This window comes from Oncorhynchus nerka, linkage group LG23 (genome assembly GCF_034236695.1).
Source record: "Oncorhynchus nerka isolate Pitt River linkage group LG23, Oner_Uvic_2.0, whole genome shotgun sequence".
In the NCBI taxonomy this organism is placed as follows: domain Eukaryota; kingdom Metazoa; phylum Chordata; class Actinopteri; order Salmoniformes; family Salmonidae; genus Oncorhynchus; species Oncorhynchus nerka.
The window spans coordinates 1,956,972-1,970,254 of record NC_088418.1 but is presented as its reverse complement, the minus strand read 5'-3'; the positions used below and the strand labels follow the sequence as shown (position 1 = coordinate 1,970,254).

At 44.3% G+C, this 13,283-nt stretch overlaps 1 protein-coding gene across 1 annotated transcript in view; it reads right to left on the bottom strand.

Moving 5' to 3' along the window:
* Nucleotides 1-6,418: 6,418 nt before the first annotated feature.
* The window catches only part of LOC115116953 (nidogen-1-like), a 90,968-nt gene continuing 84,103 nt past the window's right edge, over nt 6,419-13,283 (bottom strand). Inside the window, exon 8 of the mRNA XM_065008439.1 lies at nt 6,419-6,507. Coding sequence (XP_064864511.1) covers nt 6,419-6,507 — 89 coding nt within the window. The remainder of the gene's footprint in view (nt 6,508-13,283) is intronic.

The following is a 13,283-nucleotide window of genomic DNA, read 5'->3' as shown; positions in this document are numbered from 1 at the left end:
CACCCATCTAACAAAGACTGGCCATGACATGCCCCATCTAACTAAAGCTGGCTGTGACATCCCCCATCCAACGAAGATGGCTATGACATCACCCATCTAACAAACACTGGGTACGACATCACCCATCTAACAAAGACTGGCTGTGACATCACCAATCTAACAAAGGCTGGCCGTAACATCACCCATCAAGGAAAGTCTTGCTGTGACATCACCCATCTAACAAAGACTGGCTGTGACATCACCCATCTAACAAAGACTGGCCGTGACATCACCCACCTAACAAAAGCTGGCTGTGACATCACCCATCCAACGAAGACTGGCTGTGACATCACCCATGTAACAATGACTAGCTGTGACATCACCCATCTAACAAAGACTGGCCATGACATGCCCCATCTAACTAAAGCTGGCTGTGACATCCCCCATCCAACGAAGATGGCTATGACGTCACCCATCTAACAAACACTGGGTACGACATCACCCATCTAACAAAGACTGGCTGTGACATCACCAATCTAACAAAGGCTGGCCGTAACATCACCCATCAAGGAAAGTCTTGCTGTGACATCACCCATCTAACAAAGACTGGCCGTGACATCACCCATCTAACAAAAGCTGGCTGTGACATCACTCATCTAACAAAGACTGGGTATGACATCACCCACCTAACAAAAGCTGGCTGTGACATCACCCATCCAACAAAGACTGGCTGTGACATCACCCATGTAACAATGACTAGCTGTGACATCACCCATCTATCAAAGACTTGCTGTGACATCACCCATCTAACAAAGACTGGCCATGACATCACCCGTCTAACAAAAGCTGGCTGTGACATCACCCATCCAACGAAGACTGGCTGTGACATCACCCATCTAACAAAGCCTGGCTGTGACATCACCCATCTAACAAAGACTGGCTGTAACGTCACCCATCTAACAAAGACTGGCTGTGACATCACCCATCTAACAAAGACTGGCTGTGACATCACCCATCTAACAAAGACTGGCCATGACATGACCCATCTAACAAAGACTGGCTGTGACATCACCCATCTAACAAAGACTGGCTGTGACATCACCCATCTAACAAAGACTGGCTGTGACATCACCCATCTAACAAAGGCTGGCCGTGAGATCACCCATCTAACAAAGACTGGCTGTGACATCACTCATCTAACAAAGACTGGGTATGACATCACCCATCTAACAAAGACTGGCTGTGTGTGCTACTGAAAGGATTGTCTAGGTTACATCTTACTTGGAACCTGGTTGTATTGCCTGTAACCTACAGCTGCTTCCCCCAACCCAGTAATGGTTGGCATTGGGTTTTAATAACAGCAGTCCCTCTCCCTCCTAGGGCTCACTGGGACTATCCACTGGGGCTCAACTGAAGGTTGTGTTTCTCAGATCAGATCAGGTTGGACAGGGTTGTTTATTTCAGTTCCAGGGAACCAGGACGTTGCCATGGTAACCTTTCATGTCACTCTGTTGGAAGGCAGATACACAGACGCCCCCAGCTAGACCTGCTCCCTCACCCTCCCTCCCTCCCCCATCAGAGAAAGAGGCATGTTGTCTCTCGTCTTTTCTCTGAACTGGCTAATCTCACTCTCTCTGTCACCCTTTCAGTTGCCTCCTCTCCTCTCCTCTCCTCTCCTCTCCTCTCCTCTCCTCTCCTCTCCTCTCCTCTCCTCTCCTCTCCTCTCCTCTCCTCTCCTCTCGTCCTCTCTTTTCCTTTTCTCTCCCTGGCCTTTGATTAGGTATTGGGTTCTGCTGGAGGATGACAGACACATGACGACAAGAAGTGCTTTGAGGCAAGTGATAGGCTGAGGGAGGATGCTGTCTGTCCACAGGGCTCTCTGTTACACCGAGGCCTACGTCATAGCTGGTCGGTTCTGGACACAAACACACACACGGTCCAGGTCTCGCTGTCAGAGTGAGACAGACACACAGATGATTTACATAGGGCGTTAAGATGAAAGGTTTCAGATTAAAGCTCTAGTGAGGTAGGTATCCCGATGCCCCAGGGCAGTGATTGGGGACATTGCCCTGTGTAGGGTGTTGTCTTTTGGATGGGATGTTTAATGGGTGTCCTGACTCTCTGAGGTCATTAAAGATCTCATGGCACTTATTGTAAGAGTAGGGGTGTCCTGGCTAAATTCCCAATCTGGCCCTCATACAACAAATCAATCCCACCTTCCAATTGGCTCATTCATCCCCCCTCCTCTCCCCTGTAGCTATTCCCTAGGTTATTGCTGTAAATGAGAATGTTTTCTCAGTCATCTGACCTGGTAAAATCAGGGATAAATAATCATTATCTCTGTTTTTCTATATATTTTGGTTAGGTCAGGGTGTGACTAGGGTGGGTACTCTAGTTTTTGTATGTCTATGTTGGCCTGATATGGTTCCCAATCAGAGACGGCTGTTTATCGTTGTCTCTGTTTGGGGATCATATTTAAGTAGCAATTTCCCTCATTTGTGTTTGTGGGATCTTGTCTACATTGAGTTGCCTGAGTGCACACCAGTAGCTTCATGTTTCGTTTGTGCTATATTGTTTTGTTTTTGGTGAGTTTCAGTTGATTAAAATAATGTGGAACTTTACGCTGCGCCTTGGTCCTTGGTCTTTGTCACGACGAACGTGCCAATTATGCTCTAGTGACCTTCGCTGTTCCTTGTTTTCTCAGGCTGAATCAAATCAAATCACATTTTATTTGTCACATGTTTCACAAACAACAGTTGAAGACTAACAGTGAAATGCTTACTTATTGGTCCCTTTTCCAACAATGCAGAGTTAAAGATAAAGATATATGTACTTTTTAAAAAATAGTGACATGAGGAATAAATGCACAGTGAATAACAAATAACAAAAATGAGTAGTAATAACATGGTTATATACAGGAAGTAGAAAATAACATGGTTATATACAGGAAGTAGAAAATAACATGGTTATATACAGGAAGTAGAAAATAACATGGTTATATACAGAAAGTAGAAAATAAAATGGTTATATACAGGAAGTAGAAAATAACATGGTTATATACAGAGAGTAGAAAATAACATGGTTATATACAGGAAGTAGAAAATAACATGGTTATATACAGGAAGTAGAAAATAACATGGTTATATACAGAGAGTAGAAAATAACATGGTTATATACAGGAAGTAGAAAATAACATGGCTATATACAGGAAGTAGAAAATAACATGGTTATATACAGGAAGTAGAAAATAACATGGTTATATACAGAGAGCAGAAAATAACATGGGTATATACAGGAAGTAGTAATAAAATGGCTATATACAGGAAGCATAAAATAACAGGGCTATATACAAGAAGTAGAAAATAACATGGCTATATACAGGAAGTAGAAAATAACATGGCTATATACAGGAAGTAGAAAATACATGGCTATATACAGGAAGTAGAAAATAACACGGTTATATACAGGGAGTAGAAAATAACATGGCTATATACAGGAAGTAGTAATAAAATGGCTATATACAGGAAGTAGAAAATAACATGGCTATATACAGGAAGTAGAAAATAACATGGCTATATACAGGAAGTAGTAATAAAATGGCCATATACAGGAAGTGTGTGTGTGTGTGTGTGTGTGTGTGTGTGTGTGTGTATGTGAGTGTGTTTGTATGCAATTTATGTGTGTGTTTGGGTGTATGTGCAAGTACTGTATGTGTGAGTGTGTGGGTAGAGTCCAGTATGGGTAGAGTTCAGTATGGGTAGAGTCCAGTGTGTGGGTAGAGTCCAGTGTGTGGGTAGAGTCCAGTGTGTGGGGTAGAGTCCAGTGTGTGGGTAGAGTCCAGTGTGTGGGGTAGAGTCCAGTGTGGGGTAGAGTCCAGTGTGTTGGGTAGAGTCCAGTGTGTTGGGTAGAGTCCAGTGGGCGGGTAGAGTCCAGTGTGTGGGTAGAGTCCAGTGCGTGGGTAGAGTCCAGTGCGTGGGTAGAGTCCAGTGTGTGGGGTAGAGTCCAGTGTGGGGTAGAGTCCAGTGTGTTGGGTAAAGTCCAGTGTGTTGGGTAGAGTCCAGTGGGTGGGTAGAGTCCAGTGTGTTGGGTAGAGTCCAGTGTGGGTAGAGTCCAGTGTGTGGGTAGAGTCCAGTGTGTGGGGTAGAGTCCAGTGTGTGGGGTAGAGTCCAGTGTGGGGTAGAGTCCAGTGTGTTGGGTAGAGTCCAGTGTGTTGGGTAGAGTCCAGTGGGTGGGTAGAGTCCAGTGTGTGGGTAGAGTCCAGTGCGTTGGTAGAGTCCAGTGCGTGGGTAGAGTCCAGTGTGTGGGGTAGAGTCCAGTGTGGGGTAGAGTCCAGTGTGTTGGGTAGAGTCCAGTGTGTTGGGTAGAGTCCAGTGTGGGTAGAGTCCAGTGTGTGGGTAGAGTCCAGTGTGGGTAGAGTCCAGTGTGTGGGTAGAGTCCAGTGTGCGGGTAGAGTCCAGTGTGTTGGGTAGAGTCCAGTGTGCGGGTAGAGTCCAGTGTGTTGGGTAGAGTCCAGGGTGCGAGTAGAGTCCAGTGTGTTGGGTAGAGTCCAGTGTGCGGGTAGAGTCCAGTGTGTGGGTAGAGTCCAGTCTGTGGGTCGAGTCCAGTGTGCGGGTAGAGTCCAGTGTGTGGGTAGAGACCAGTGTGTGGGTAGAGTCCAGTGTGTTGGGTAGAGTCCAGTCTGTGGGTAGAGTCCAGGGTGTGGGTCGAGTCCAGTGTGCGGGTACAGTCCAGTGTGCGGGTAGAGTCCAGTGTGTGGGTAGAGTCTAGTGTGTGGGTAGAGTCCAGTGTGCGGGTACAGTCCAGTGTGTGGGTAGAGTCCAATGTGTGGGTATCAGTACAAGAGTTAGTGCAAAAAAGGTCAATGCAGGTAGTCCGAGTAACCATATCATTAGCCAATTAGCAGTCTTGTTTAGCGGCCTTATGGCTTGGGGGTAGAAGCTGTTCAGGGTCCTGCTGGTTTCAGACTTGGTGCACTGGTACCGCTTGCCATTCAGTAGCAGAGAAAACAGTCTATGGCTAGGGTGGTTGGAGTCTTTGTCATCTTTTTGGCCTTCCTCTGACACCGCCTGGTATAGAGGTCCTGGATGGAAGGGACCTCGGCCTGTAACGTACTGGGCCGTAATCGCCATCCCTCTGTAGCGCCTAGCGGCTGAATGCCAAGCAGTTGCCATACCAACCAGTGATGCAGCCAGTCTAAAAGCTCTTGATGGTGCAGCTGCTTTTTGAGGATCTGAGGACCCATGTCAAATCTTTTCTAGCCTCCTGAGCGGGAAGAAGCACTGTCGTGCCCTCTTCACAGCTGTGTGGGTGTGTGTTGACCATGTTAGTTCCTTAGTGATGTGGACACCGAGTAACTTGAAGTAACTTGACCCCTCCACTATAGCGCCGTCGAGGTGGACTAGGGGTGTGTTCGGCCTTCCTTTTCCTGATCAGCTGCTTTTTCTTGCCGACGTTGAGGGAGAGGTTATTGTCCTGGCACAACACTCCCAGCTCTCTGATCTCCTCCATATAGGCTGTCTCATCATTACTGGTGATCAGGCCTACCATCGTTGTGTCGGCAGCAAACTTGATGGTGTTGGAGTTGTGCATGGCCACGCAATTGTGAGTGAACAGGGAGTACAGGAGGGGACTAAGCACACACCCCTGAGGTTGTGCTGAGGATCAGTGTGGCAGATGTGTTGTTGCCTACCCTTACCACTAGTTGCAGAGGGAGGTGTTCAGTCCCAGGGTCGTTAGCTTGGTGATGAGCTTGGAGGGGACTATAATGTTGAACGCTGAGCTGTAGTCGATGAACAGCATTCTTACATAGGTGTTCCTCTTGTCCAGGTGGGAGAGGGCAGTGTGGAGTTCAATAGAAATTGCGTCATCTGTGGATCTGTTGGGGCGGTATGTGGCCGATTATGACCCAAGTTAAGCGCTCGTAAATGGAACATAATTTCCTTTTAATGCACTTTTCTCTTTTCTCTGTGCGTATTCTGACCTTGAATTTAGGGATACGAATAGCATGCTATTCACCCTCTATTCATTTGGGGCGAAGGTATGTCTACAAATACACCATATTCTGACCTTGACTTCATTGCCTCATAATTCCACTACCTTTAAGCATGAGGAAACCACGAGTAAGGTTGAGTGAACCTGCCGGTTGCAAATAGAGTAACATGCACTGTAATTTACAAATTGATAAGTGCTATTGTTGATGAGAGGTAAATGATCCATTTGAATAAGGAGATTGTAAATACAGCTAAAAATGGATTATTTTTCATTATGATCGACTTTGAAACATATGGAAGCAGATTGAAAATCATATCAACATGACATGCACTGTGACCCCTTTTCCATAGTGAAGTAGGCTATAAATAGCTGTGCAGTTATTCAGAATTTGGTATTACACTGGGTCAGGGAGGGGTTGAAAATGTCAGTGAAGACACTTGCCGGTTGGTCAGCGCATGCTCTGAGTACACGTCCTGGTAATCTGTTTGGCCCTGAGGCCTTGAATGTTAACCTGTTTAAAGGTCTTACTCACATCGGCTACGGAGAGCGAGATCACACAGTCGTCCAGAACAGCTGGTGCTCTGATGCATGGTTCAGTGTTGCTCTAACTTATGACCCTCTGATATTACCTGGAGAGAGAAAGGTTTGCTGGATATCTGCTATTCTTCATAATATCTTTCCGACTCCATAACATACTGAACTGAGTTGAAGGCTGCAACAAATGTTTTCAGAATATCATCAATGGAACGTAACATGAAACACAACTTTCTGCCATCACATACAGTACATATATAATTATCATACCAGAGAGAGAAAAATATTGACCAATCTGGGTCCTGAACTTTGCCTACATTCCATTGCACTTTATGGCCCTGTGTGTTTGGTATTTGGTATTTTGTTAGGATCCCCATTAGCTGTTGCAAAAGCAGCAGCTACACTTCCTGGGGCCCACACAAAATATGAAACCTAATACAGAATTACATAATACAGAACATCATTAGACAAGAACAGCTCAAGGACAGGACTACATACATTTATTTAAAAGGCACACGTAGCCTACATATCAATGTATACAAAAAACTGTTGAGGTCAAATAGGGGAGAGGCGTTGTGCCGTGAAGTGTTGCTTAATCTGTTCTTTGAAACCAGGTTTTTTGTTAATTTGAGCAATATGAGATGGAAGGAAATTCCATGCAATAAGTGCTCTATATAATACTGTATGCTCTCTTGAATTTGTTCTAAATTTGTTCTAAATTTGGGGACTGTGAAAAGACTGGTGGCATGTCTGGTGGGATAAGTGTGTGTGTCAGAGCTGTGTGTAAGTTGACTATGCAAACAATTTGGGATTTAACACATTGATGTTTCTTATAAAAATAAGAAGTGATGCAGTCAGTCTGTCCTCAACTCTTAGCCAAGAGAGACTGGCTGCATAGTATTTATATCTGTCCTCTGATTACAATGAAGAGCAAGACGTGCCTCTCTGTTCTGGACCAGCTGCAGCTTAACTAGGTCTTTCCTTGCAGCACTGGATCACACGACTGGACAATAATCAAGATTAGACAAAACTAGAACCTGTAGAACTTGCTTTTTGGAGTAGAGCATCTCTTTATTACGGCTAGAACTCTCCCCATCTTTACAACCATTGAATCTATATGTTTTGATGAAAATTGTCTTCATGGAAATGTTGTTTCCAGGAACTGTGTGTACAGACAGACAGAAAGGTACCAGGGGTTCAGTCCAGACAGGGAGAAAGGCACCGGCGATTGGAACCAAAATAATTGTCCAATCGTTTAGTTCTGAACAGAACCATATTTTTTTTGTTCCAACCAGCAAAATAAAGTTCTGAAACGGTTTGAAACAAAAAAAAGTATCGGTTTATATTGTTCCTTTCTGTTTGTTTTAAAACCACTGATTATTAAAAACATTTTTTACATTTAGCTCAACGTTAAATTACACCAATCATGCAGCGCGGATAGAGCAGCGTGCTATTGAGCGGGAAAGCTATAGCTGAGTGAGTGGTTAACATGCGTGATGGAAAGTGTAGGACGTAAAATGCAGCTGGAGGAGGATTTGAAGCCCTGGGCATCTTGTGATGCATTAGACTCACAGAATTCCTCTTCTATGGAGGAACTTTGAATGTCTTTGACCTTCAGAGTTCGCTTAACGTCGGACCAGAGAAGCTAGCTAGCTAACAAGCTTGTGTGTGCAGAGCGGCACCAGAATTACAAACTTTTCTTCGTAGTTAATACATCTAATATCAAAGGTGATAACTATAGTGTCCTTAACTAGCATTGAAAACATTTATTAATTCTTCTCTACTTATCTTCTCTGCTTGTCTTCTCTACTTATCTTCTCTGCTTATCTTCTGAATGACTGTAACATTAGTAAGCTATGCTTCGAAGGGGAGGAGGAGGGCAATGCTTGATTTGTAGTGAGCCAAGAGGGGGGTGACCTGGGGAGTTCTGAGGTATCAAAAGTCACCTTTATAATAAATCATTGCATTTGCGTAGCATAGAGATGCAGAGTAGAGGCACTTACAGAAGTTGCACACTTTTTTTGTTGTTGCTAGGGTTCATTTGTTGTTGTTGTTGCTAGGGTTCCTGGCGAAATGTGGCCTTTTATAAATGCATTTCATGCAATTTTATGTCATTTTAAATAACTGGAGACTTTGGCACAAGTGATCGAAATGGCAGGCTACTTTGACACTCAAAACTGAGAATCTGAGATCAATAAAAACAACCTTGTCTTGAATCCATCAACAGCCAAGGACTATCACAGGGGACAATTTTAGGACTCATCATTGTAGTCTGTACAAAAATATGGGTAAATATGGTAAATGCTTTTATTAAATGTTTATTTTTTTAATTATATTATAATTATATTGTTTTATTCACATGTGTATGTTGTTTAAATATTCTGTTTTATTTATTTATTTTTTTTATACAGGGCTCTCTTGTAAAATATATATTTTTTATTTCAATGTAATTCCCTGTTTAAAAATAAAGTTTTAAATACAAATAAATAAATAAAATGTTAAATAAAGGTTGTGAAGGTCTGTGTCACGTTTTCCCTTTCTTTTGTATTTATTCAGTATGGTCAGGGCGTGAGTTGGGGTGGGCAGTCTATGTTTGTTTTTCTAGGTTTTGGGTATTTCTATGTTTCGGCCTAGTATGGTTCTCAATCAGAGGCAGGTGTCATTAGTTGTCTCTGATTGAGAATCATACTTAGGTAGCCTGGGTTTCACTGTGTGTTTGTGGGTGATTGTTCCTGTCTCTGTGTTTGCACCAGATAGGACGGTTTAGGTTTTCGCACATTTATTGTTTTGCTAGTTATTTCATGTCTAGTTCCTTGATTAAAGAACATGAATAACCACCACGCTGCATTTTGGTCCGCTTCTCCTTCACCACAGGAAAACCCTTACAGTCTGTGTGCTGTTTTTTCATTGACAGATTTGCGTCACGTTTCCGAGTGCAGGCTATTCCTTGTAATTAATCAACATCTAGGCTTTAAACACTCTTGGCATTCCCTCAACCAGCTTCACCTGGAATGCTTTTCCAACCATCTTGAAGGAGTTCCTGTTACGGTTTTCATCCTGGGAAGGAAAGGAGGACCAAATTGCAGCGTGGTTATGGTTATCTTTAATAAAGATGATAACGTGAACAATATACATATACAAAATAAGAAAACGTGGAAAAACCGAAACAGTCCGAACTGGTGTAAAACACAGAGACAGGAAACAATCACCCACGAAATACTCAAAGAATATGGCTGCCTAAATATGGTTCCCAATCAGAGACAACGATAAACACCTGCCTCTGATTGAGAACCACTCTAGGCAACCATAAACTTACCTAGAATACTACACTGAACACAACCCCATCAATCTACAAAACCACTAGACAAGACAAACACATAATCACCCATGTCACACCCTGGCCTAACCACAATAATAAAGAAAACACCGAATACTAAGGCCAAGGCGTGACAGATCCCACATATGCTGAGCACTTGTTGGTAGCAGTGTAACCCATTGGTGTCCTGGAGGGTAGGCAGTCTGACCCCAATGGTGTCCTGGAGGGCAGGAAGAGGGGTCCTGGAAGGTAGCAGTGTAACCCATTGGTGTCCTGGAGGGCAGGAGGTCTGGCCCCAATGGTGTCCTGGAGGGCAGGAAGAGGGGTCCTGGAAGGTAGCAGTGTGACCCCAATGGTGTCCTGGTATTTCACCTTTATTCAATAATAACTTTTTCAACATCATTTTCACTTTAAAACAGACAGAGCAAAACAGTTAATCTCATGCAACCTATAGCCTACAGAAATGAAAGACGTGATTTTCAATGCATGCAGGCTACAGGGTGATGTCAGAGGCATGCAGGCTACAGGGTGATGTCAGAGGCATGCAGGCTACAGGGTGATATCAGAGGCATGCAGGCTACAGGGTGATATCAGAGGCATGCAGGCTACAGGGTGACGTTCGATGCATGCAGGCTACAGGGTGATGTCAGAGGCATGCAGCCTACAGGGTGATTTCAACAATCTACAGGGTGATGTTCGGCAGGCTACAAACAACACCTCTTTTCGCAACATGCAACAATTTCAATGATTTTTACAATTCATATATGAAAAACAGTCAATTAAAATAAATACATTAGGCCTTAATTTACGGATTTCACATGACTGGGCAGGGGTGGGTTGGGCCTGGAGAGCAAGGCCCACCCACTGGAGAGCCAGGCCCACCCACTGGAGAGCCAGGCCCACCCACTGGAGAGCCAGGCCCACCCACTGGAGAGCCAGGCCCACCCACTGGAGAGCAAGGCCCACCCACTGGAGAGCCAGGCCCACCCACTGGAGTGCAAGGCCCACCCACTGGAGAGCCAGGCCCACCCACTGGAGAGCAAGGCCCACCCACTGGAGAGCAAGGCCCACCCACTGGAGAGCAAGGCCCACCCACTGGAGAGCAAGGCCCACCCACTGGAGAGCAAGGCCCACCCACTGGAGAGCAAGGCCCACCCACTGGAGAGCAAGGCCCACCCACTGGAGAGCAAGGCCCACCCACTTTGGAGCCAGGCCCACCCACTGGAGAGCAAGGCACAGCCAATCAGAATGTATTATTTATATATTACAAACAGAAATACTCCTCAGTTTCATGAGCTGTCCGGGTGGCTGCTCTCAGACAGTCCCGCATTTGAAGAAGTTGAATGTGTAGGTCATGGGCTGGCGTGGTTACACGCGGCCTGTGGTTCTGAGGTCGGTTGGAGGTACTGACAAATTCTCTAAAATGATGTTGGAGGCGGCTTATGGTAGAGAAATTAACATTCAATTCTCTGGCAACAGCCAGACATTCCTGCAGTCAGCATACCAATTGCATGCACCCTCAAAACTTGAGACATCTGCGGCATTGTGTTATGTGACAAAATTATACCAGGCACAAGGTGCTCCTGTGTAATGATCATGCTGTTTAATCAGTTTAGTGATATGCAACACCTGTCAGGTGGATGAATTGTCTTGTCAAAGGATAAATGCTCACTAACAGGGATGTAAACAATTGTTTATGTGCGTATGGAAACTTTTTGGGATCCATAAAGGGCAATAGGTTCTGTAACTGATTCAAGTATTTTACCTAATTGGTATGTTGAATTTGATGTTCCTTTTGATGGCATAGAATGCCCTTCTTGCCTTGTCTCTCAGATCGTTCAAAGCTTTGCGGAAGTTACCTGTGACTCTGATGTTTCGGCTGAGGTATATATAGTTTTTTATGTGTGCTCTATGGCAATGGTGTCTAGATGGAATTTGTATTTGTCGTCCTGGCAACAGGACCTTTCTTGGAAGGCCGTTATTTTTGTCTTACTGAGATTTACTGTCAGGGCCCAGTTCTGACAGAATCTGTGCAGAATATTTAAGTTCTGCTGTTGGCTCTGCTTGGTTGGGGACAGAAGCAACAGATTATCAGCAAACAGTAGACATTGAACTTCAGAGTTTAGTAGGGTGAGGACGGGTGCTGAAGGCTGTTCCAGTGCCCTCACCAATTTGTTGATATATATGTTGAAGAGGGTGGAGCTTAAGTTGCATCACTGTCTCACCCCACGGCCCTGTGGAAAGACGTGTTTGTTTTTTTAGCCAATTTCAACCGCACACTTGTTGTTTGTGTACATGGATTTTATAATATTGTATGTTTTTCCCCCAACACCACTTTCTATAAAAAAATGGAAATCAATGAGGCATGAGAAGACTTTGCCTTTGTTTTGGTATATTTGTCAATTAGGGTGTGCAGGGTGAATAAGTGGTCTGTCATACAATAATTTGGTAAAAAGCCAATTTGACATTTACTCAGTACATTGTTTTTTGCACATTTGTTTTTCTGTACAGCACTTTGAGATATCAGCTGATGTAAAAAGGGTTTTATAAATAAATTCGATTTGATTTGATTTTCACTGAGGAAATGTACGAGTCTTCTGTTAATGATAATGCAGCTGATTATCCCAAGGTTGCTTTTGATGCATATCCCACGGTAGCCTTTTGGGGTCAAATTTGTCTCCACTTTTGTGGATTCGGGTGATCATTCATTGGTTCCAAATATTGGGGAAGATGGACATCTCAAATGTATTTTTTTTCATTTTGTCAGGAAATGCAGCTCCGTCTCGGGTTCTGCTGTGGTTCAGTGGTTGCACAGCCTTTCCTCTACAGGGAGCCAGGTTTTCCTGTCTACCCTTCTCAAAGACAAGGCTGTGCTCACTGAGCCTGTTGTCTACAAAGCATGTGACAAATTGATTCACTTTTGCTCTCTGACCCTGACTTACTTACAACTCCTCCCTCGTTCCCATTCTCTCTCTCTATCTGTCTGTACTTGCTTCAAGTTTCAAATGCTATTAGTCATATGTACGGGATACGAACACGTCTTCCAACTAAATGCAGGTTCCTTCTTGACCACAACAATAAGGAATAATAAAAGATAAGATTATGAACATCAACTAAATAAAGTATATGCACAGAGGATTTGTAAGCATAACAGAAAGATGGAGAAAATAGAGAGAGAGAGAGAGAGTGAGAGAGCGAGACAGAGAGAGAGAGAGAGAGAGAGAGAGAGCGAGACAGAGAGAGCGAGAGAGAGAGAGAGAGAGAGAGAGAGAGAGAGAGAGAGCGAGACAGAGAGAGCGAGAGAGAGAGAGAGAGAGAGAGAGACAGAGAGAGCGAGAGAGAGAGAGAGAGAGAGAGAGAGAGAGAGAGAGAGAGAGAGAGAGAGCGAGACAGAGAGAGCGAGAGAGAGAGAGAGAGAGAGAGAGACAGAGAGAGCGAGAGAGAGCGAGAGAGAGAGAGAGAG